The sequence below is a fragment of the Cnephaeus nilssonii genome (assembly GCF_951640355.1).
Source record: "Cnephaeus nilssonii genome assembly, chromosome: 14".
NCBI lineage: Eukaryota > Metazoa > Chordata > Mammalia > Chiroptera > Vespertilionidae > Cnephaeus > Cnephaeus nilssonii.
In genome coordinates this window covers 71,736,104-71,761,724 of record NC_137085.1, presented here as the reverse complement: position 1 = coordinate 71,761,724, position 25,621 = coordinate 71,736,104, and the positions used below count along the sequence as shown (strand labels likewise).

Genomic DNA, 25,621 nt, shown 5'->3' with positions numbered 1-25,621 from the left:
AGGCTATGGGCTACTCATACGCAGCTCTGGACGGCTGGCTGCAGGGGTGGACGAGTATCAAGGACCCGAGCTGAGTCTGGCTACCCAGGGGTCAGCTTTGATGGGGCTCAGACCTCTCCAAGGCCCATCCAGACATTCACATTGCCCCACTATCTGGCACTGTGGGACATGCGCCCAGTCCACGGTGTGTCGGGTGTACGGTTCACTCTGCACCTCTGTTTGAAGCAGAAAATGGCACCCCAATTGGGGAAGCCAGCCTGGGATACATGCACAAGGCCAGAGGCTGCCCAAAGGGAACAGCTGACCATCCTGCAGGTAGGGTCCCCCAGGACCAGCCTCCCCTCTGGGGTCCCTGGCACCCCCTATCACTCTCAGCAATGACGAGGCACTGGTGGGAAGCTCTGGGATAGACAGACCACTGCCGTCCCAGCCTCTCACGGTGCCCTGTAAACCTCCACAAGCTGATCGGTTTGCTGGTCCTCCCAATCTGAACCCACCCCCACCAAGCCCTCAGGGGCAATGGGAAGGCCGGAGGCCCTGTCGGCACACCCAGCAGTGGTCCCTGATCGGCCGCGGTCAGGGTGAAGGAGACGGAGACCCACATATAATACAAGGAGTCCCCACATGTGGAGGGAAAATGCCTAGCCGGGATGTGACAGAGGCAAGGCTCAGCAAACACTATGGTTAAAAAGGAAAGCAGCACCCTTCCCCGGGCGTGCAGACCCGCTCTGGTCACAGGGCACCCACAGGCGAGCAGCTGCACATGTGCCCACCCCAGCAGGTGCAAGGACACCTGCGCCCTGCACGTGTCCGGTTCTGGAAATTCAGCCACCACAGGTTAAAAGGTGATGTGTTTTAAAAGGGTTAAAATGCCAGCAATAAACAATCCACAAAGGAAATTACAAAAATGATCCCACTTACAATTGCATCCAAAGGAATGAAATATCTAGGAATAAATTTAACCAAGGAATGAAAGACTCATACAATAAAAACTATAAAACATTGCTGAAAAAAGTCAAAGACCTAAATCTAAATAAATGGGAAGACATCCCGTGCTCATGGATCAGAAGACGTAATATTGTTAACATGTCAATACTGCCCCAAATGGTCTACACTGGACTCTTCAATGCAATCCTGTCGAAATTCAACAGTCCTTTCTGCAGAAATGGAGAAGCCAATCCTCAACTTCACAGGGAATTGCAAGAAGCCCTGAAAAGCCAAAGCAATACTTTTTTAAAAGAACAAAGTTGGAGGTCTCCCAATTCCTGATTTCAAAACTTACAAAGCTATAGTAATGAAAACAGTGTGGTACTGGCATAAGTAGAGACATATAGGCCAATGGAGTGGAATAGAGTCCAGAGCTCATGCATATGGTCAAATGATTTTCAACAAGGCCACCATAGTTTTTATTGTACGAGTCTTTCATAGGGAAAGATAATTCTTTTCAACAAATGGTGCTGGGGCAACTGGATATCCACATGCAAATAAATGAAGTTGAATCCCTATCTCAAATCACATACAAAAATTAACTGAAAATAAATTTCAAAAAAAAACAACAACAACTAAATATAAGAGCTAAAACTATAAAACTCTTAGAAAAAAAGCAAAGAGGTAAATCTTCATGACCTTGGGTTTGGCAATGGATTCTTAGATATTACATCAAAAGGATAAACAGCAGAAGAAAAATTAAAAACTTTTTATACATCAATGGACATTATCACAAAAGTGAAAAAACAGCCCACAAATGGGAAAATATTTACAAATCATGTACCTGATAAGAGTCTAGTGTCCAGAATATATAAAGAACATTTACAATTCAAAAATAAAAAGACAAATAGCCCAATTTACAAATGGGCAAAGTGTTTCAATAGACATTTCTCCAAAGAAGATACACAGATGGACAGCAAGCCCATGAGTGCATGCTCCACATCATTAACCACCAGGGAAATGCAAACCAAACCACACTGCGGTGCCCCCGCACCTCCACCAGGATGGCCATAACGTTAGCCCTGGAAAATAACCAGTGTTGGTGAGGACGCAGATCACTCCTACACTGGTGGGGAGCCTGTAAAAGGGTGCAGCTGCTGTGAAAAACAGTTTGTTGGTTTCTCAAAAAGGTAAACATAGAATAACCATATGACCCAACAATTCCTAAAAGAATTGAAAACAGGTCTTCAAATATTTGTACGCGAATGTTCGTAGTGGCACTATTGACAATAGCCATAGGTGGAAAAAGCCCAAATGTCCATCAACAGGTGAGTGGATACACAAACTGTGGTCTACCCACACAATACAGCATTATTTCACCATAAAAAAAAAAATCAATGAAGTTTTGATACATGCTACAACATGGATGAACCAAAAAAACATTACACTACGTAAAAGAAGCCAGACACAAGAGGTTTCGTATTGTATGATTCCATTTATATGAAATGTCCAGAATAGATAAGTCCGTAGGGACACAACGGCTGTTGTCCAGGTTTGTGGGGAAGAGGAGGGAAAGCTGTTGTTTAATGGGTTTGGGTGATAAAAAATGTTTGGGAACTGGATAGAGGAGGTAGTTGCACAACATTTTGAATGCACTAAATGCCATAAACTGTGCACTTTAAAATGGATAATTGCATGGTATGTGAATTTCACCCCAATTTTTTTTAAAAAGATAAAAGGCTGCATTCTCCATTTGCCTGGACAAACACCACAAGGACCTTCAATTTTTATGTTCTGAGGTCAAAGCCAGCCATTGAATGGAATTTTATGCTTTTTCATGGATGACCCATCACTTTGAGGGGAAGTGAACAGGCACTAAATTCTTATTTTTTCCTCATCCAAGGATATGTTTTTTATTTATTTGTTTCTTATTGATTTTAGTGAGAAAAACATCGATGTGAGAGAGAAATATAACATCAATCAGTTGCCTCCCATACGAGCCCTGATTGGGAATCTAGGTATCTAGGTTGTGGGTTCAATTCCCTGACTGGGAATCAAACCTGCTTCTTCCTCCACCTTGGTGTATGAGACCACGCTCCAACAGCTGAACCACCCGGCCAGGGCCAGACTCTAAACTCCTAACACACAGGGCCAAGCGCCATTCTGGAGTGCACAGTGAGGGTCACCCACCAAGCCAAAACGCTGACAGCCACGGCAGCAGCAGTGTGGGAATGATGGCGGGGCAAGGGGAGGAGAGGTGCAAAGATGGAGACACAAATCTAAGCATAAGGCTGGTGGGCACCGAGGCCACCAGAGACACAGAGGGCCCTGTCCTCACCTGGCGCTGGATGCCACCTTCCTGCTGCCAAGTTGTTTCCATCCATGTTGCATTTGTGAAACCATGGGCACGAAGAGGGATGTCAGTACCTGGTATCTGTTCAGGCCCTTCATCCAGAACAACTTGAGCCACTGCAATCCCTGCCCCTGCACCTGGGCGGAGGAGTGTCTCCTAGCATCTCCGGAGGAGTGTCTACTAGCACCCCTCTCTGCTGGAAGTGGAAGGACGAGGAGGGCACTGTGGGAACCAATAGAGGATGAAGGTGAACAAACCCTGAGGCCATAAAGGCCAGCCCCAGGGTGAGCCCGGCTGCACTGTAATCACATTGGTCGTTCAGAAGCCAAGTGACCACTCTGCTTTCCCCACACCCGGAATTCAGGAGTTAGATTCCTCCAGTACATTCCATGTGGCACATTACTTTCTGGCTGACACTCACTCCCAACAGCAAATCTCCACATTCTCTGGGAATAAGGCCCGGCCCTGTGGCGAGACCTCCAAACCTCTGCCCAAACTCAGGCCACCAGCAGCATACCTGGACCCAACTGGATCCACGCAGATGTGGGGTGCAGGGAAAAGGTTCACACAAGCACATTTCCAGCCCAATATTTTCAATGAAAGCAAACACCCTGGCAATTCCAATGAGCCTAACTCCAAGTGACTCCTTAGGAGACTCACCTCACCTGGGGAGAGTCGGCGGACAGGGCACCTCTGGGAGCTGGCCTCCCCGCGCCTCCTCCAGAACTTGTTAAATTCACAGGAAGAATTTCTCATTTTAAAATGATTGTTATCTCTAAACACGTCAGACAGGCCACACTCCATCTTCCTGTGGATGGCCCTTCCCCTGGTATTTGGGAATCTCAGGTTCTAGGATTTAACCGTCAGATCTAATCACCCAGACTGCAACACTGAACTTGACCCCTGGCGGGCCCTCCTTCCCCTCCAAGTGCACACATGCTCCGCTGGCCAACAGAGCTGGCCATGAGCCCGTGTCGCCAGGCACCCGTGAGAGCCAAGGACCTCTACACGTGGCTCTGCCCCAAGAGTCTTAAGGCTGGGTGGGGTGAGAGCTCACCAAGGCCGACGAGTCCCGGAGGCGATGGGCACGGAGAAAGGGCCCTGGCAAGGAGGGCAGGCAGAGCCCAGACAGATGAAGAGCACGCAGGGATTGGAGGGGATCCACGCCAGAACCTGACCCCTTCTCACCACCCGGTACCCCCTCCCCCTTCCTACCCAGCACCTCTCACCTGAACAGTGGCTCCTGCCCTGCCCTTGTCACCAACTGTCCCCATGGCAGCCAAAGGGACCCTGCCAAATCCTCAGTCCCCGCCCCCCACTCCTTTGCTCAGAGCCTCCAACATGGCTGCTGCCTCCTGGCCACACTGCAGGCTGCCCCTGCACTGCCTCCTTGCCCCCGCCCGGTTGCTGCCCCACGATGCTTCCTCACAATCTGACAGGCTGCCCAGGCTGGCCTGGGACTCCCGTTCTGTTTGACTCCCATAGAAGAAACCCCATAGAGGCAAGGACTCTACCTCGTTATTCCAGGCACCCCACAGCCAGTACGGCACCCCACAGAGAACATGCGCCCACAAGTGTTTACTGAGGAATAAAGGAAACTGCTGTCACTGCAGGACTCACAGCAGCTTCAGCTTTCAAACTTTTGAAAGTCCCCTCTCCTGACTGGTCTCCAAAACCCTTCCGATTCCATAGCACAGGTGACTACAGAGGGCCAGGAAGCTGTAGGACGTTTGCTGCTTTCACAGAATCATGCCTATGTCCCAGAGACAGATCCTCTTCGTTAGGGTGGTGACAAGATGAGCCACCTGGGTCATTTCGCAGAGCGACTGGTCCACAGGCACTGGACACCTCACACGGGCAAGGCGGAGGGACACGTGGGGTCTGGCGGAAGACACAGAAGCTGTCTAGTGCTTGGTCCAAGTGGCTTTGTGGCACCCTAATTGGGGAGGAAGGTCCCCAAGGCCGACATGGGGCCACACTTCCCTACCAAACAGACAAGACACTTGCTCACGAGGTGGCTGGCTGCAAAATCCATCTCTTCCTCGTCACAGCCAATCCCCAGGTGAGGCCCAGGCCGTGCCAGTGATGGCTGGGTGGGCTGACAAGGTGCCCCGACTCAAGAGAGACCAGCCACTGCCAAGACCAGCTGGAACGTGGACTCTTGGCTTCCTGGCTGACCGTATTTGCAGTCCAACCCAGCGGAGAGGCCTCCCCAGAGAACAGGGGGAGGGGTGCTCGGGTGCTGAGGGGATCGCACCCTGGAAGCAGGCTCTACCCCTACAAAAGAGCTGCCCCGACTATGTTCTCGGCTGGCACGCGCCGCTGGCATGAATGTGGGTAACCTCAGAATCCCCCTTCCAATCCCCTCAAAATGTGGTAGCCTGGAGAGGGGTGATAGATCACAGCGGGGTGGGGGGCAAGACAGGGCCTGTTCCTTTAACAGGTATGCTTATTTTCACAGGTACTACCCATGGCAAATGATACTAACGTTCCGGAGGGTAAGGAGACCTGAGTGCGCACGGCACTGAGTCCTGGAACAAGAAACGGACAGGAGGGAGAAGCCTGTCAAATACACCGCTGGCGCCTGTAGCCTGGAGGACACGCTGCCCAGGGTTTCTGCCTCAGTTTCCATGCCGGCAGCATGATCTAGTGAGATGTGAACTTCCGTGGAGGGCAGGGTGGGGGAAGGGAAACTGCACCATTTTGGTAACTCTTCTCTTAAGTCTAAAATTCTCTCAAAATAAAAAGTTACAAAGTATTCAAACTTTTAACAAGTGAGCTGAGCTGTTGAATACTAAGTAAACAACAGTACAGATGGTAAGTGGATCTGGAAAGAGCAGCGGGCCACCCAGGAATAGCTAGAGATTGGGAAACACGCATCAGGTCACACACCTTTCTGTGGGGAGGAGGCCTGGCCCAGGGCGGCCAGGGCCTGCGTGTGGGTGGAGGGGGCGGGACCGCCCGAGGCCAGCGGTTCAGCCTCAGGGCTCCCTTCTGCAGGTGATTCTGAATAGATGTCCAGAAGATATGCCCTCTGCAGGGGGAAAGGCCCTTTCGGACCCCAGGGCCAGCCACATGGGTGGACACAAATCTGTGCTGATCAAATGACCTCTGCCTGTGGGGTCAAATGAAAGACCTCAGACGAGAAATCAGAAATAAGGAGACAAGGCCTCCCAAAAACAGCCCCTTTTAAGGTGTCAGGATGCACCTCCTCCCGGCCTCTGCCCAGGCCAACCCAGCAGATGCCACCAGCCCCTCAGGCCAGCCGCCAGCTCCAATCCCCTATGGAGCTCAGACCTGGCCTTCCCTTCCCAGCAAGGTGGACAGGGCCCTGGCCAGACAGACAAAGGTCCTCCCAGGCCCTCACACCTCCCCCAACCTGGGCACCCTGGGAACTCTGCAGGTCTGGGGGGGGGGGGTGGGTAGGAAGGGGGAGAAGCGCCTTCACTCTCAGGGAACTGAGGGCCACCTTCTCAGCATCTCTGGAACTGAGGGGATGTGAGCTCAGATGGCAGCTCTCCCCCTGAGTCCAGCTAGGAACTTTGAGGGGATGCCAGTTGGTGGATGTGCACAGCCCAGTGTTCACACCCCAGGCTCTGCTGCTGGGGGCGTGGGGTGGGGAGGGTCCCCTGCAGCCCTGGGCACCGGAAGGAAGGCAGCCTGGGAGGCCAGGAGGGTTCGGTAGGTGTACTTGCTTCACAGAGTCCCACCCCCTCCTCGCCAGGTCCCTGTCACAGGGACTCGGGCCTGGCGCTGACCAGTCTGAACAGGTCCTGTCACATCTGGCTGCCAGGCGCCCCACCTGTGAACTGGCAGGACTAGACCCCACAGCCATGGGGATCAGGGACCACCCACGGGCACATACCCCTCTCTTGCCCCCAGTCCTGTGCTCCGTGGCCTCGGAGGGCACAGGGCCCCGGCCAGCCTCCGGCCGGTGCTGCAGAGGCCCAAACCCATGAAAACCTGTTGGAGCAGTTTGGGCAGCAGTGCCACCTCCTCTTCCTCCCCCTCCACTCACTTCTGGGTGGGAAGGGACCTCGGCTTTTGAAAACTAGGCGCAGGGCCAGGTCATGGCCATGGGCAAGAGATAAGCTTCACCTCCCCAAACCCATCTTCCTCAGAGAGCGTAAGGTTCAAGTCAACCCGGGGTGTCCCTGCCGGGAGCCGAGAAGAGGGGAGAGGGGGGACGTGCCGGCCAGCGAGGAGGCGGCAAAGCCACAGCACCCACCCGCAGACACCATTCTGTCACCCACTCCCCCGGGACGAGCAGGCCGCCGGGAACCGGGGCCGCGGGGCCGGGCAGGGGTCCCGCCCGCGAAGACGAGGCCGGGAGCTCCGGCCGCAGCGCTGGGTGGGCGCGCCGGCCGCCCCCTCCCCGGGCCCGCGTCCGCCCAGCCCCGCCGGCGTCCGAGCCGCCGCTCGCGCCTCCCCGGGCCGCGCGGGGAAAGTTCCTGCAACTTCGCGGGGGAGGCGGCGGCCGGCCTGGGCCTCGGAGCCGGCCTGCGCCCCGCGGTCAGGCGCCAGGCCGCCGGCGCCCCAACTCCCAGCCCGGCCCGCCGGCCCCCGGCCCGCTTTGTGCGCGGCGGCGAGGGGCGCCCGCAGGCCTGGCCCCCGCCCCGGGCACAAAAGGGCGCGCGGCCGGCGGGGCCGGGCCTGCGAGGCGCACGGGCCGGGCCGAGCCGGGGCCGGGGCCGGGGCGGCGACCCGGGCCGGCCACGCTCACCTGCCGTGGAACCAGTCCTTGCAGGCGTCGCACTCGATCATGAAGCGGGTAACGTCGTAGGGCAGCCGGCAGACGCAGTACACCGGCACCGTCGCCATGTTCGCGCCGCCCGCCCGCCCGCCGCCCGCGCTGCGCTCCGGGTCGGGCCGGGCGGGCCGGGCCGGGCGGGGGCCGGGCGGGCCGGGGCCGGGGCCGGGGACGGGCCGGGGGAGCACGACAGCCCGCGCGTACCCGCGGCGCGTCCACACAAAGCGGGGCGCGCGCAGGCCCGGGAGCCGCCCGCCGGCCCGGGGCGCAGGGCGCGAGTGTGCGCGGGGCCGGCGTGCGGGACACAAAAGGGAATGGACGCGCGGGGGCGGCGGGCGGCGGGCGGGGAGCCGCGGCCCCACCGAAGGGACCCCCGGCCGCCGAGCGGCCTCTACGTCAGCGCCCCGGGTGGCGCCGCCTCCGCCTGCGGCCTGGCCGCCGCTCCCGCCGCGGAAGGCGGGCCGGGGACCTGCCTGGGAGAAGGTGGGCCTGAGGACCCTTATGGGGGACAGGTGGGCCGGGGACCCCTCGGAGGGAGAAGGTGCGCTGGGGACCTGCAGGAGAGAAAGTGGGCCTGGGATCCGTCCTGGGAGAAGGTGGGTCCGGGACCCCGGTTAGGGAGAGAAGGTGGGTCCGGGACCCCGGTTAGGGAGAGAAGGTGGGTCCGGGACCCCCGGTTAGGGAGAGAAGGTGGGTCAGGGACCCATCCAGGGAGGAAGGTGGGCTTGGAGACTTGCCTGGGCAGGAGGTAGGCCTGGGAAGCTCTCCCGGGGAGAAGGTAAGCTGGGGGACCCTCCAAGGGAGAAAGTGGGCCCGGGGACCCGCGGGGAGCGGGGGGAAGTGAGGCCCAGGGAGACCCCCTGCAGGAGAAGATGAGCCGGTACCCTGCCAGCAGAGGTGGGCCAGGGTATTGTGGGGGGAGAACATGGGAAGGGACCTGCAGGGAAGGGGGGCCGGGGGACACTGGGTGAGGGTGAGAGGTGGGCTGGGGGTACAGGAAACCCCTGAGTGAGGGGTGAGACCCCCGCAGGATGTCCTTTCTCATTAGAAGGTAGAGGAGACACTACTTGGCTCTAAGTTTGTTCTGACTCAGCAGCGGGCAGAGGGCTCCTCCAGTCCCTTGCTTACTGCTCCCTTTCCTCCTGCCTTCCCACCTCATTCCTGGCTGAGGACACCCCGTCCTCCCTTATACCGCCCCTGCACTTCCCTGATGCTCAGCTCCAAAGCGGGGCAGGAGCACTGGCACAGGTCAGCTCTGTAAAAAGAGGGCGATTATCTAAAGTTGAGCTGCCCAGGAACACTGGTCAGAGCCCCCAGGCCTGGGTGACCTGAGGGGTGGGGAGGGCCGCAGGTGCTCCGCCCCTGGTTTGTGTCCCAGATTACTGAGCCCCATTGGCGGGTTAGGAGGAGGGGGTGAGAGGGGCTGTACCTCACTCTGGGCCCCCAGCCTGTGCCCTGAAGTCATCCTCCCTCCTCACCTGGCTGGTCAGGGTCTTTGGCATGTACAGGCGGGCTGCTCAGCTGGCAGGCCCTGCCTGGCCCTCCCAACTGCTGCATCCTGTGTCCTCCATGCCCTTCTCAGGGGCCGGAGCAGAGTGGGCCCCTAAATTGGAATAGGGAACGTGTGTGTGCTCCCTCACTCTGTCCCATCTTGGCCACCGCAAACTCAGAATTACAGACCCAGAGCAGGAAGTCTGGTCCAGGCCATCTCACAGCAGCCTCCTTGACGGGCCATCGGCCTGCGGCCAGCAGCCTCTAAGGGCCACTTGCTCCACTTGCAGGCAGTTCATTTGAAGTCTTCACTCCGAATTGAGTCAGTCTGCCCTGACATAGTCAGCCATCCTCCCCCAACAGGGGACCCCTCAGCAGTGCCTTAGCTGGGAGGTACAAGCATGAGGAAGATGAGGCTGGAGAAAGGGGAGGCAGCAGATGGGTAAGCTTCCTCCTCCAGCCTTTCACGCCTTGGAGAGCTGCTGAGGGTCTGGAGCTAAGGCCTTCCTACCTGAATTCCAGCTGTCACCCTCCCTCCCGAGTCCTTCTTCCTGGGGGCAGCCTGTATGGCTATGAAGGGAGTGGCCATTGGACCACTGGCTCCCTGCAGTGAGCTAGGGCAGACAGTGCTCAGCCTGCAGGCCAGTCTGTAAGGAGGCCAAGAGAGCCTGCCTGGGCACTTCCATCACCTTCCCTGCAGTGGTGTGGTCCACGGAAGCCGGAAACTTCTGGAGGCTACTGTGTGCCGAGGGAGCCATCCTGACTGGGCAGTCCTCATCGCTGATACTTCCCTTTCTTTGTTTACAAATAACGATAGTTACCCAGCATTTATCAAGTGCATTGTGCTTAGTTCTTCCCAGGCCGGACCAGCACTCACCAAAGCACTTAGAACATCCCCCGGCGTGGTTCCCTACTCTGCAAGCACATTGACACCTCAGGTGCCGTGCTGCCCCTTTAGAGATCAGTATCTAGCTAGGTGTCATGGCTGGGTAGGATTGGTGCCATTTCCAGAAGTGAAAACTGAGGCTCTAAAGAGTTAAATGCCTCATGAAGGAGGTCAGCTGGCTGGTGAGATGGGGGAGCATCTCAGGCTAAACCCAAAGCCTATGCTGCACCCCTGGGCCACCCTCAGGAAGCCCTAAACACACACAACAGCGGGGAGCCTGTGATCCCACCCATGGTTCACTGCTGACGCTGGAGAATGGACCTGCATCTGGAAGGGTGAATCGAGACTTTGCTGTTACTCAGAGCTCTCCCATGGCTGTCTGCTGACCACAGACTAAAATACGCCCAGACATGGGTCCCAAACTCCTCCTCGATTGGGCTGCTCTCTGTAACTTTCCTGTTCTCTCCCATCAGAAAGTGTTCCTCTTCTCCATGTTCACCCTCATTTATTTACTCAAGCAGGTATGGAGCACCTGCCGTGTGCCCAGCAGTGCTGTAGCTGCCTGGTGGCCCCTGTGGAGCACTGAGCAGTCCCAAGTCCTGTGGAGCTTGTACTGCAGTAAAGGGAGACCGACACATAGGCAAGTACTAGTGGGCTGGGTGCCACCGTGTCCCGGGGAAACCGGCCCAGGGTGGGCAGGGGACAGAGGTGACCTGGGAGCAGAGGCCTGGACCAGGCAAAGCCACACAGAAGGGAAAGACAACAGAGGGAACTTCCTCATAGGGATCCAGAAAGGAAGGGGCTGGTGGCTTCAGAGATCCAGGTGTCCTCTCTGGCCAGAGGCATACCTGGCTGCTCCATTCCCCGGCGCGCAGCATCCAGGACTCTTGTGAGCATCAAGACCTCACCACCCACCCCAGGTGGCCGGGCTGGCTTCAGGGTAAGGGGGTGGGCTCCCAAGTATGTGGTCCCTGTGCTGCCCTGCACCCTGGTGCTCCAATAAAACACAGCTGTAGCACTGCATCCAGCTGTGAGCATCTGTGACCAAGACCTGTTATTCACCTTGTTGCCCAAAGGAAAACAGCATTTTCTATTATGTGTTTATTCAGCCAGTCACTCAACAAATTGCACTCAATGCTAGTGCAGAGATTTTTAAAACTGTGGTAACATACACCATAAAATTTACCATTTTAACCATTTTTAAGTGTGCTGCTCTGGGGCATTGAGTACATTCACATTGTTGTGCAATCATCACTATCACCCAGCTCCAGAACATCTTCCCAAACTGAAACTCTTCCTATTAAACACTAACTCCCCATTACCCCCTCTCCCTAGCCCCTGGATACCACCATTCTACTCTCGGTCTGTATGAATTTGACAACGCTGGCTACCTCATATAAGTGTAATCATACAGTGTTTGTCCTTTTATGACTGGCTTATTTCATTTAGCCTAATGTCCTCAAGTTCATCCATGTCATAGCATACCATCCGATATTGTATGCATATACTAGTACTAGAGGCCCGATGCACGAAATTCATGCAAGGGCCTTGGCCCCAGCCCCCGCCCGCCACTGCTTTGTCCGGAAGGAAGGACGTCCAGTCTAATTAGCATATTACCCTTTTATTATTATAGATCATTTGGTTTATCCATTCTCTGTTGACGGATACTTGGATTATTTCCATGTTTTGGCTCTAGTGAATTATTCTGCTATGAACATGGGTGTACAAATATCTGTTCAAGTCCCTGCTTTCACTTCTTTTGTGTGTACATACACCCAGAAGTGGAATTGCTGAACCATATGGTAGTTCTATTTTTAACTGTCTGAGGAACCACATACTGTTCCCCACAGCAGCTGCACCTTTTCACATTCCCACCAACAGTGCACAAGGGTTTTCATTTCTCCACATCCTCATCAACACTTATTTTCTAATTCTTTTGTTGTGTGTGTGCGCGCGTGTTTGTTGTTATAAACAATCCTAATGTGTGTGAAGTGGTACCTTATTGTGGTGTTTTTGCTTTGTTTTGTTTTTTGGTTCCACTGAAACTCCAGAATCATTGTGATTTTGATTTACATTTCTCTAATGATTAGTGACATTGAGCATCTTTTCATGTGCTTATTGGCCATCTACATATCTTCTTTTCTTCTTCCCCCTCATGTATCCTTCTAAGAGTTTTATCATTTCAGTTCCGAAATTTAGGTCTTCGATCCATTTTGAATTTTTGTATATGGTGTGAGGTAAGGGTCCAGCTTCATTCTCTTGCATGTGGATATCCGGTTTTCCCAGCACTATTTGTTGAAAACACTGCCCATTCCCCATGGAATGATTATGACAGCCTTGTCAAACATCATTTGACCATATGGGCAAGGGTTTATTTCTGGGCTCTTTATTGTATTTTATTCATCTGTATGTCTATTTTTATGGCAGTACCACACTTTGAAATCAGGAAATATGAGTCCTCCAGCTTTGTTCTTCTTTTTCAAGATTGTTTGGCTTACACTTTCATATGAATTTGAGGATTGACTTCTCTATTTCTGCAAAGAGATGTTGGAATGTTGACAGGGATTACATAGGACCCAGTAGATGGCTTTGGGTAGTATTGACATCTTAAATATTACTTTATGATTCATGAAAATGGGATGTTTTTCCATTTGTTGTGTCTTCTTTAATTGCTTTCAGCAATAACTTGTAGTTTCAGTGTATAAATCTTTCGTCTCCTTGGTTAAGTTTATTCCTAGATATTTTATTTTTTTGATGATATGTAAATGGAATTGTGTTCCTAATTTCCTTTTGGGTTTACTCATTCTTAGTGTGTAGAAACAAAACAGATTTTTGTGTGTTGATCCTACAACTTTGCTGAATTTGTTTATTAGCTCTGTTTTTTGTGGAATCTTTAAGTTCCTAAATCTTGATGATTTTCCATAAGATCATGTCATCTATGAACAGAAATAATTTTACTTCTTCCTTTCTCATTTTAATAACTTTTCTTTCTTTTTCTTGCTCAATTGCTTTGAACTTTCAATACTATGTTAATAGAAGTGAGGCATCTTTCTCTTGTTCCTGATTTTAAAGGAAAAGATTTTTTCTTAGTTTCACTATTATGACGTTTGCTTAGGCTTTTCCACATATATCTTTTACTATGTGGAAAAGTTTTTTCCAATTTTTCTTTTTAATTAATCCTCACCCGAGGATATTTTTCCATTGATTTTTAGGGAGAGTGGAAGAGAGAGGGAAAGACAGAAAGAAACACTGATGTGACAGAAACATATCGATTGGTTGCCTCCTGCATGAGCCCTGACCAGGGCCCGGGCCAGGGAGGAGCCTGCAACCGAGGTATGTGCCCTTGACCAGAATTGAACCCGGGACTCTTCAGTCCACAGGCCGACACTATCCACTGAGCCAAACCAGCTAGGGCAAGTTTTTAATACTTTTATTGAGTATTTTTATCATGAAAGGGTATTGAATTTTGTGAAATGCCTTTTCTTCATCTAATAAGATGATCATGTTTCTGTTAATGTAGTGTATTACATTGATTGATTTTTATTGATTTAAAGGATATTGAGCCATCCCTGCATTCCAGGAACAAATTATATTTGGTCATGATGTATGATTGTTTCAATATGCTGTTGCATTTGGTTTCCTGGTATTTTGCTGAGGATTTTGCTTCAGTGTTCGTAAGGGATATTTTTTTGCAGTATTCTTTTCTTACAGAGTCTTTGTCTGGCTTTTGTATCAGGGTAATGTGAGCTTCATAGAAGGGGTTAGGATTCCCTCCTCTTCAATTTTTGGGGAGAGTTTAAGAAGGATTGTGTTGCCCTAGCCGGTTTGGCTCAGTGGATAGAGTGTTGGCCTACAGACCAAAGGGTCCCAGGTTCGATTCCGGTCAAGGGCACATGCCTGGGTCATGGGCTCAATCCAATGTGCAGGAGGCAGCCAATCAATGATTCCTTCTCATCATTGATGTTTCTATCTCTTCCTCTCCCTTCTGCTCTGAAATCAATAAAAATATATTTTAAAAAAAAAGGATTGGTGTTAACTTTTCTTTAAGTGTGTAGTAGAATTCACCAGTAAAGCCATCTAGTCCTGGGCTTTTATTTGTTGTTGTTGTTTTTTAAATTGTTTATTAATTTTTAGAGAGAGAGAGAGAGAGAGAGAGAGAGAGAGAGAGAGAGAGAAACATTGATTGTTTGCCTCCTATATACACCTCAAGTGGGGACTAAACCTGCAACCTAGATATGTGCTCTGACAGGAAATCGAATCCGTGACCTTTTGGTGTTTGGGACGATGCTCCAATGAACTGAGCCACACTGGCCAGAACAGTTTTTTATTATTGCTTCAAGCCCCTTAATAGTTATAGATCTATTGAGATGTTCTATTTCTTCATGATTCAGTTTTGGTAGATTGTGTGTTTCTAGAAATTTGTCTATTTCATCTAGCTTATCCAATGTGTTGGTATACAAGTAGTGCATGTTTGTAGCAGTGAACAAGGCAGACACATTTTCTACCTCCAAGGAGCTCATATGCTAAAACGGAAGACAGACGGCCAATAACTGTCTGAGTGGTGGTGGGAGATACCAGAAAAGAGATACTAGGTCAATGCTGGGTGTGTGCTTTTGTAATAGATGAATCCATGTAGCGAATACAAAGAGAGTTCTAAGAGTGGGCCCTTCTTGGGGGACCAGGACCAAGCTGGTCTAATCCAGAACTGATTGAAATAAGCAGTGATCCATGGGAAGTGTGCCCTTCCTCCCTCCCTTCCTTCCTTCCTTCCTTCCTTCCTTCCTTCCTTCCTTCCTCCCTCCCTCCCTCCCTCCCTCCCTCCCTCCCTCCCTCCCTCCCTCCTTCCCTCCCTTCCTTCCTTCCTTCCTTCCTTCCTTCCTTCCTTCCTTCCTTCCTTCCTTCCTTCCTTCCTTCCTTCCTCCTTTCCTTTTACCTTTTCTTTCCTCCCTTTCTTTCTGTAATCCTCACCCAAGGATATTTCCCCATTGATTTTTAGAGGAGTGGAAGGGAGGGGGAGAGACAGAGAGAGAAACATTATAAAGAAACATTGATGTGAGAGAGACACATCAATTGGTTGCCTCCAGCACATGCCCCAACCAGGACTGGGGATCAAGCTTGCAATTGAGGTATGTGTCCTTGACCAGAATTGAACCTGGGACCCTTCAGTCTACAGGCTGACACTTTATCCACTGAGCCAAACCAGCTAGGGCAAAATTGTGCCCTGTCTTGTTGACCATCTCTAGGATGGCCCCATGGTGTTTGGAAGCACTGAGTTTATAGACAAAATCCCCTCAGCTGGGTGACCATGTAATTTAAAAAGAGGGCTGTTAACAGAATACCAGAACAGGGGCAAACAGGCTTTTCCAGGCAAACGGAGACCAGAATGGCCCTCCCACAGCCATGTCTGCAGGGATGGGCATGCACAGATCACAGGAGTGGGCACAATGTGATGTCTGGGTAGGTCTGCCAAGGGTGCCTCCAGCTGTTTGCTTCATGGGCTTCCAAGATCAAGGCCAAGGCAATCCTAGGCACCTGCCTTTAATTCTCACCTGACCTCCAGGTCATTAGACTCCCTGACACCTTCCTCTATCCCCGCTCCTAGGAAGTTCCTTCTTTTCTCTGCATTTTCCTTAATAGAAATTATTACCATTGCTGTTGCTTTTTCATGTATATTTATTTTCTCTTATGTGCATTTTCATGTGACTGCTCTTTTCCTGCTCGGATGAAATGCTACAGCGCAGGGAGGTAGGTCTCTGTTGTGCTCACGGCTGTCTCTTCAACAGCTAGCACAATGCCAGCCCCAGCAGATCCTCCGTGAAGTGGGTTTGAGCGTGCTTGGTTAACTACCAGGTGAGGATGACACCCTCAGCCTGATGTCAGCCTCTACTGTTGTGGAAAAAGGACCACAGTTCTTTCTTCCTACCCAGGCAGTTTTGTCCACTTGGAACTGTTCACACTTGGGTCGGCGCAGCCACTTCCAGTTACCTTCCATGTATCAAGAGAAAAGAAACGTGCCACCAGAGCTGCGTCACACCCAGCTAAGGTGTAGCCCATGGGTTCAGAGGCAACTGGGCAGAGCATAATCCGCACTTGCCAGGATGGCGGCGCGCGGGGTGGGGGCTGCCATAACAATGGTACCACAGCCCGGGGCTTCCGAACCACAGAAACGTGTCCTCTCAGGTCCTGGAGGCCAGAAGTCGAGGTCAAGGTGCCAGCAGAGCCGCGCTCCGTCTGGAGGCCCAGGAAGGGTCTGTCCAGGCTTCTCCCCAGCTCCCATCGGTTTCCTGGCTTGTGGCAGCATCACTCCCATCTTCACAGGGCCGTTTTGTGTTTATCTGTGTCCGAATTTCCCCCTTCTTACAGGAACACAAGTCCTGTGGGTTAGGGCATGACTTTAGCCTAACTAATTACACCTAGGACACCCTATTTAAGGGTCTGAGGGACTGGAGTCAGGACTCTGACATGAATTTGAGGAGACACGGTCCAGCCCTCGGCCCAGGTGAGGTGTCTAGTGCAAAGCCTGCTTTGGCCCTGTCTGCGGGTTTGTGGCCCAGGCTGTGCTAGGGAAGCTAACAGGACAAGAAGGGGGGCCTGCATCCCTCAGCCGGGGGCCCCTATGGGGAGAACGAAGGTGGCTCCGGGCAAAGCGGCCTCGGCAAGGTTCATGCCACCAAGTGGGGAGTCGGGGACAGTAAGTTAGACTTCTCAGAATTGAAGGTAAAATCACTGGGAGAGAGAACCGCTCCTTACCCACGTCAGGAAAGGACTGGCACTCTCCCTTTGTCCTTCGGGTGGTGACATGGATAAGGGGACAGAGGGTGAATAATTTCTTAAAATTCATGTCTTGGCCTGTGTTTTTAATCATAAAAGAGCCAGGGCATTGGAAGTTCTGTCAACTGAAAAATGGAGAAACTGAAGACACATAAGCATCAGGAAGGAAATGCCACCTTCGCTGGCAATAGGAGCACATGGAAACCAGGAATCCCTTTCCCATCTTCCTGGCAAAGGGGGGAGGGGTGCAGTCAGTGCTGAGGACCCAAAGGCCCTTCCCAACACCTCCCATCCTTCTGCGTGCCTTCTGGCAAAATGCTAATCATCTGTGGGGTGTGCATGCACCCTCTTCCTTGTCCTGGAGTCCACTCACAACTTTCTGGGGCCACAGCACGTCCGAAACCCTGCAACGGTGGATTCACCCCCACTAGCAGGTTCTCTCTTCACACCTGGGCCTGAGTCGACCCCGCTCTGCCGACCACTGTCCTTGTGGCAGCTGGTCCCACAGGTCCTCCCTGCCAAATACCCTATCACCTCGTTTGATTTTCCTCCTCTTGTCTGAAAGTCTTATTTGTACACAACACCATTATACTGCTCCCCTCCACTAATGTAAAGGCAGAAGGCAGGACCCTTGCCACTCTGTGCCTTGGGGGCCTGCCGTGGACAAATCAATAGCGGGGTGCAGGGGTACAGGCACGTCCACCCTCACTGGCGGCAGGTGCACCGTGGTGCAGGCAGTCACCCCGGAGCTGTGGCTGCGCACAACACTGAACGACAGGGAGCGGCAAAAAGGATGCGGGGGGGGGGGGGGGGGGGGGAGGGGGGAGGAATGTCACAAAATGTGTATGGACAACTTGATTATTTTTCTGCAACGAAAATAAAAACTACATATATTGCATAGAAAAAGGAAAGATAAAGGGCAAATATGAACAGGTGTCTCAGAATAGAAGAACTACTAGAGACTTTTCTTTGCCTTTTTGTTTACTTCTATTTTTAAAAGTTATTACAATAAACATTTTTTGAAATGAGAAAAAGAATATTTATTAAGAAAATAAAGGGGTCAACGCCGGGTCAGAAATCGGTCGGAGCCCCTGCCAGGCCCAGGGACGCTGGCCCCTCGCCGTTTCAGGACGTGGCCCTGGTGTCGCGGGCAGAACGGCCAAAGCGCGCCCAGCTTCCCGCCGGGTCCCCCGGCTGCTCTCCACGCGGTGGACCCGCCCAGAGGGGCAGCGGGGACCCCGGACTAGAGGAGTGCCGCACGGACGGGGCCCCGCCACTCACAGCGGGGCTGTGGACAGGGCGCGGGGTGAGCGTGGGGTCTCGATCCCTGTCCCTGAGCGCTGGCGGCACCAGCTCCGCGGATCGGACGGGTCCGGGAAGAGCGGCGTGAGCTCCCGCCTCCGCCACCCTGCGCCGCGGCGGCGCCAGCGGACTGCACTTCCGGTCCGCGCGGAGCCGCAGGCCGGGCCGGGCCGGGCCGGGCCTCCCGCGGGGCGCGGAACTCGGGCTGGGACGCGCTGCCCAGGCCGGGGCGTGCCGGGCCGGCGGCGCCCGGGGCTCTGGCCGCGCAGAAGCCCGGCCACCCCCAGCGTCCCCGAAGACCCGTCGGCGCTCCGTGCGCGGAACTCGGCTCTGGGCGCCGGCTGTGAGGACGACGCCACGGCAGCACCGGGCCGGCCCGGGCGGCAGCGCAGGAGGCGCGGAGAGTGCGCGCGCGCCCCGTGGGCGGGGGGAGGAGCCAGGCCGAGCGCCCGGCGCCCCCGCCCCGCGCGGAGCCGGCCCGCCCGACGCCAGGCCCCGCCCCGCCTCCCGCAGCTCCGCCCGCCCTAAGCGAGACTCCCTCCGCCCACGGGCAGGAGCGCGCAGCCCCGCCCGCGTGCGTCCTCCTCCGGCTGCGTAGCGGGTGGAGCCGAGGCCAGTCTCCCCGCCTCTGGTCCCGCCGGCTTCCCCTTCCGCCCGGTCCGCGCCCGCAGCCGCGGTTCCCGCAGGGGCCGCTCGGGACAGCGGCGGTCCAGCCTGCCGCCGAGTCCCACAGCGGCCTCGGCACTGCCCGCCGCTTCCCAGCCGAGTCCCGTAAGGAGGTAAAAAGCTGCTCTGGTGGTGGTGGTGTCGTCCTGATAGGGTTGCTGTGGGTGAAATGGGCCACAACACCCAGAACTGTGCCGCTCAAGTAGCGTTTCCTACCAGCACCGCCATGGAGGTGGTTAGAACACCAGACTGACAGCGGGTCTCAGAAAACAGGTAAAAACGGACTCCGTCCCGGCTTGTGCCAAGCACTCAGAACTCACGGAGGTAAGAACCTGGTGCGAGGGGAAGACACACCCGCCAGGCACAGGAACTCCTAATAACTGGTGTGAATACTGAAGCACACCCCCTCCTAGTGTGGGCGGTGCAGTGACCCTCCGCCCAGATGATCGAGGTCGGTCCCTGGTGTCATGGTAACTGCATGTCCCCAGATGAGGGACATTCCACAAAATACCTCATCGGCACTCTTCAAAACTGTCAGACAACAGCTGGAGGAGACAGGACAACCTAATGTAATGTAGTGGACCCCAGGACAAAAAGGACATCAAGTAAAACGCCGAATAAAGTATGGATTTGGCTAATTTTTAAAAAGTGGTTTAATCAAGACCAAATTTACTTTTTCCTTGGGCTTTTTAAGAAAAAATAAATTTCTATTTCTAAGCCTACTCTATCATAGGGAATGTCTTCTTTGTAACAAACTCAGACACCAGCATCATTTCCATATTAACGATGTTATGTAAGTTCCTTTAGAGCTGGAAACCTGGAATTATTTGCAAAGGACAAAATATTTCTCAATCTTGTTTATTTGACCAAACTCTTCAGTAGCTGTTTCAATTTGAATTAAACCTCCGTAAAATACAAGGAATTTAAAAGCCACACCATACTTTATACTAAAAGAATAAAGATTTTTATTAAGCATTGTAAGTTGCATTCAATAGCCTTCAATACACCACACCACAACCCATCTACAATCAGTCAAACCCAACAGCAGTTCATTCTTGCACAATCCATGAGTTAGGGCAAAACTCCCTTCAACTTACAGTAAGATCCTACTCAGGTCTTGCGGGCAGGGATTGGGGAATTACATCTCGTTTCTGATCACTAATGTGTGATGAAGAGCATCAGGAGAATTATATGAAAACGAATAAGAAGTGATTCTGATTTCAAAGTACATTGTTTGGAAACATTAACAAAAACATCAAAATGATATAAGTATACCTGCTTCTACTAAATTCTTGATGGGAAAGTTCTCAAGAACAAGCAATTTGTTTCCTGCTACAGAAGAGGGGGGGGGTTAAAGATCAAAGGGATTTTTTTTTGTTTTTCACAGAATTTCATATTTTGCTAATATGAAGGCATAAAACAGCAACAAAGAACAGTAATGCATACAGCAGTGAATACACCAGGGTAATGTTGATATTCGAAACAGCTAGATAATTTTGGGGTGTTTTAGAATAAATGCAACAGAGGTCAATAATCACAAAATTTTAAGGTTAGAGCAAGATCAGTCAATGACTAAACAGAGTTAACATCTTTTATAGAACTATTACTGATTATTAGCATTTTTGTTTTGCAAATGGGCACATACTGGTAAGAATGGAAGAAAGGACAATAACATGCATAATATTAACTACACACTTTAAAAATTATGAACCATGCAGAAGTTTAGCTCAAGTAGTAGCACTAATGGTCTACATTCGATTCAAAACCACATAGTTCATTGATCACAGATGCATGGTATTTAAAGTCACAAAAAGTTTCAGAACACATTTTATTGATTTTGAAAGGTCATTTGCATCTTCTATGATTTCAACTTTATCTCCATTTAACTTGCTTGTAAAGTATGTATGATGTACTGTATATTTAAAATCAGCAGAACGGCAATATTACTCTATAATTTTTTGTTTTGATAGTTGCACTTTTTCTTTTAACACAAAGGAACCACATCAACAGTGATGAAATTTAAGTAAGAAAGAAAAACTGTGGTTGTGCCTTATTTCTTTCATAATCATAAAATCAAAGCCTTAAACAAAGCTTTCTTGTGAACAGTAATGCAAAATCAAAGATAATGGCATACATATGGTGCCAAATGCTAAAAATGATATTTTAAGCTATATATACTTAAAGACTGCCAAAATTTGTTTTCTTTATAGTTCAAGAAACACAACTATAGGCTTTTGTCATAACCAGTTTAAACTTTGTGTGTACTTCATTTTAAGAGTGGGAGTCAAATGCTCTTCATTTTCTTTCTCTCTTTTTGTTTATTGTAGCATTTTGACTACAACTGGTTAAAACTAAAAATGTGTTTTTTAAATCTCTGATATCAAAGAGGGATCCGAATTTCCAAAGTCCTCATTTTTCTCTTACGGAAAGGAAAAAATGTACATAACTGTAGGCTCTCTTTCTCTCCAGATATTCCTAAATCCTTACCCTTCCAGCATCCTTCACCCTCTATAAAAAATAAGTTTATTCTTCTTGCTTTAAGACAGCTGCCTCCAGAGCATCAGCTCCACGGCAAGCACTGTCTGTGCTTAGTGCATTTAAGTGAGGATTTGTATTGCACGTCTTAGAGTCATTGTTCAAGGCACTTTCCGAGTGGCTGGGGGCCCTGGTGTCGCCTGCACTCCCATTCATCTGGGAAGCTGGCTTCTCAGCCACCACTCCATTTTCAGCCAGGGACCCGTCTGAAGATATGGCGGAGGACTTAGATTCCCCGGATCTCGACTTCAGTTCTTTGGCCACTTCTTCTGCTGAAGCAGCATAAGGAGGCTTGCCCTGTTCAAAATGAATTACACAAGCGATTAGCAGCTTTCGATAAACAGTGGGAAAGAGGGGGTGCTAACGAAGCCTAATGATACTGCAGATCCAAGAGCAGAATACAGTGTATGTACTTTCTTTTTTTTAAATAGATTTTTATTTTTATAACATTTTAATGTTTTTATTGATTTTAGAGAGAGAGGAAGGGAGAGAGACACATCCATGTGTGAGAGAGAAACATCAATCAGTTGCCTCCTGCACGCATCCCAACTGGGATCAAATCCACAACCTGGACATGTGCCCTGACGGGGAATCAAACCCACCACCTTTTGGTGTTTGGGACAACGCTCCAACCAATTGAGCTACCCCGGCCAGAGCAGTGTATGTACTTTCCTCTACATTCTGTTATATACTCCATACACTCTGTAAGTCTGTACACACACTCTGTACATGGTTATATACTCTACATACATTCTCTACACTGTAACATACTCTGTCTTTGCTTCTGATTGACCTGCATCTGGCAGAAGCTTCTCTTCATCTCAGCAGTTCCTCCTATGTCCCCAGTCCTTCAACTTCCTTGTAGTTAATGTGCTGACAATGAGGGAGATCCCCACTTGAAGAGCCCGACCTAACCCTTTTGTATAACACTGAGTCATGTAAAGTAAAAAAGGTCCCTCAATAAGTCTACTCTGAAGTTTCAAACTATGCCTGTCCTGCACATGACCACCAATGGGATATGTGCATGTAACAGGCAGCAGGGACGTCCATTTCTACTGGGAAATGAAGAAATGACACAATCATTGCTGGGCAATCTCGGCAAGAAGGAAGCCTTGGCAAGATAATCGCGGTATGTGTTTGTGGCTTATCTCTTCTGAAAGGGTCTCCCCCCTTCCTAACGGATTTAAAAACAATGCTCTGGAAAGAATGAACATTGAGACTGACTCAGCACATTTCCTCTCTGTACGGAACCATGAAGACAGACTGAGATCTTTCAGTTGCTTACATCTTAGAGCATGGGTTTCTCAACCTGGCATTCATGACATTTTGGACCTCATAATTCTGTCGTGAATAGGGCTGTCTGTGCACTGTAGGGAGGTTAGAAACATGACTGGCCTCTGCCCTCTGAAGGCCACAGAACTTGCAGCCAAGCTGTGACAATTAACCCCATCTCCAAACAAGCCAGTGTTCCCTAGAGCTGACATGGACAGGGCTGAGACCCACTGTCAGAGACTGACTGTTGCTGAAGAAAACATTAATGGTCTTCACCTTCAAAAGGTCATTGTTCAGATAAGAAAACAGAGGCTCAGGCTGCTTAGAGGTCTTCCAGCTCCACATCCCATCCCCTTTCAACACAAGATGGCGATGCATCTAGTGCCTTCTAGTCCTTTCTACTCTTGAGAATCAGGGTGTTTGTCTGGTTGAAAAAAAAGACCACCTGCTCAGCCCAAATGGAGTTGAAGATGCCCATCACCCTTGTATTAGGGACGATTCTTCTACACCCTCTGGGTTCCATGTCCCACACTGTCTTCTCCTTTTAGCTTTCAATCACAGAATTCAGAATCACTAATGTAAACTTTTCCAGAGGTCTATACTATAGTGATTTTCTTGGAACCTTGAGATAAATAATGTAAAAATATAGGACAAATAAAATATAGGAGGGCTAAGTAGGGGCAAAAAGTAATACTGAAGATCTCCAGTACATGCTTTCAAACCTCAAAGCCTTCACTCAGTCTCTCAGGAAAAAGTCCACTTGCTGGACCAAGCACACACATGCGGTGGTTAGGAGTGGTGGTGGGCAGCCCCTCACACCCTCACAGACGCCTGCTGCAGGAACTGCGTCAGGGGCCTGTGTGATGGGGGGTGGTGGGGGTGGGGTGTGCACAGAGGATGCAACAGGAATGAGAAGGAAAGCCAGCTTGTACCGCTCTCTACAGCCCATTCTTCCTGCAAACCTTGGTCACTGTGAGGCGTGCCCCCCCCAATGACCACAGCACAGAGTGGTGCTGCCTGCTCTGCACACTTCCTCTTAGAGCTGGCCCCACAGGATGGCAACAACGGAGATAGGAGGACAGCTCAGAAACTCAGGAGACAAGCTGCCCTCATTATCTGTCCTTCAAGATACAAGAACACTGATGTCACCTAAAACGAGCAACCGAAAGTACCAAGGTGGAACCACACATACCGCCACTATAGAAAAACTAGAGGCCCAGTGCACGGATTTGTGTACCGCTGTGGGTCCCTCGGCCTGGCCTGTGGACATCCCCCGAGGAGTCCCAGATTGTGAGAGGGCGCAGGCCAGGCTGAGGGACCCCACCGGGGCCGGGGAGGGACCATGTGAGGGCTCCAGGGTGTGTCCAGCCTATCTCACCCAGTCCCGATCGGTCGGACCCCAACAGCAAGCTACCCTACTGGTCGGAACGTCTGCCCCCCTGGTGGTCAGTGCGCGTCATAGCGACTGGTTGAACGGTTGAACAAACGGTTGGACACTTATCCTATATAATAATAGGCTAAGGAATGGACCAACATTCCTAAAGACAATGAAATATGGCAGAAAGGCATGTCCATAAACGGCAAAGACTGCTACCTCTGATTTCAAAATGGGTTGTGACAGGACAGGACATGCACCGATCAAACCAAGAAAAGATAGGAAGTGAGGTGAAAATTTTAGGGAACAATTCAAAATAAGAAAAGATTATTCATGGGGGATGGGGGGGAAGGGGGGGGATAAGGACACATATGTAATACCTTAAAATACCTTAATAAAGAAATTAAAAATAAATAAATAAATTTGGCTGGGGAAAAAAAGATTATTCAAAAAAAATGAAGACTAAACTAGAAGAAACACACCACATAAACATTATAAAATACCCAAAGAAAGTGAAAAGGAAGACCGTTTTTTAAGTCAGAAACAAAGATAGAGAAATGCAAATCAAAACTACATTTGATACTACTTCATACCATCTGGGAAGGCTAAACTCAAAGACAAACAACAAAAAATATTGGAGAGAATGTAGAGGAACCAGAACCCTCAGCTATTTCTGGTAGGAACAGAAAATGGTGCAGCCACTTTGGAAAAAGTTTGGTGGTTCCTCAATTAGTTAAATTTACCTACCACCTGAGAATTTACTCTTACTTATATACCCAAGAGAACTGAAAACATGTGTCCACACAAAAACGTGCCCATAATGATTCTAGTTAACTATACTCTATTGTACAGGGTGGGGCAAAAATGGGTTTATAGTTGTGAGTACACAAAACACAGAATTTATTCTTATATTACTTATTTTTCACATGAACTATAAACCTACTTTTGCTCCACCCTGTATATTTGAAGGTTGCTAAGAGAGTAGATCTTAAAAGTTATCACAAAAAGAAAAACTTGTTTCATTATGTAAGATTATGGATTTTAACTAGAACTTAATGTGGTTATCAGTTTGTAATACATATAAACTAGTGGCCCAGTGCACGGATTCATGCACATCGAAAGGGAATTCGGTGCAGGTGAACCAGATTCAGGGCTGACAGGGCCCCAGCAGCAACCTAACCTACCGGTTGAAGCGTCTGCTTCCTGGTGGTCATTGCGCGTCATAGCTACCAGTCGAACGGTTGCTTAGGCTTTTATATATAAAGGTATTGAATCATTATGTTGTATACCTGA

At 50.8% G+C, this 25,621-nt stretch overlaps 2 protein-coding genes across 3 annotated transcripts in view; both read right to left on the bottom strand.

The window, feature by feature from the left end:
* Nucleotides 1–8,221, bottom strand: part of PHF2 (PHD finger protein 2) — an 87,658-nt gene extending 79,437 nt beyond the window's left edge. The window contains exon 1 of the mRNA XM_079790696.1: nucleotides 8,004–8,221. Within this exon, the coding sequence (XP_079646822.1) occupies nucleotides 8,004–8,101 (98 nt within the window). The 5' untranslated portion in view covers nucleotides 8,102–8,221. The remainder of the gene's footprint in view (nucleotides 1–8,003) is intronic.
* Nucleotides 8,222–20,087: 11,866 nt separating this feature from the next.
* FAM120A (family with sequence similarity 120 member A) overlaps nucleotides 20,088–25,621 on the bottom strand; it is a 107,733-nt gene continuing 102,199 nt past the window's right edge. For both annotated transcript variants that reach the window (XM_079790694.1, XM_079790695.1), the window contains exon 18: nucleotides 20,088–21,978. In XM_079790694.1, the coding sequence (XP_079646820.1) occupies nucleotides 21,670–21,978 (309 nt within the window). In that variant the 3' untranslated portion in view covers nucleotides 20,088–21,669. The remainder of the gene's footprint in view (nucleotides 21,979–25,621) is intronic.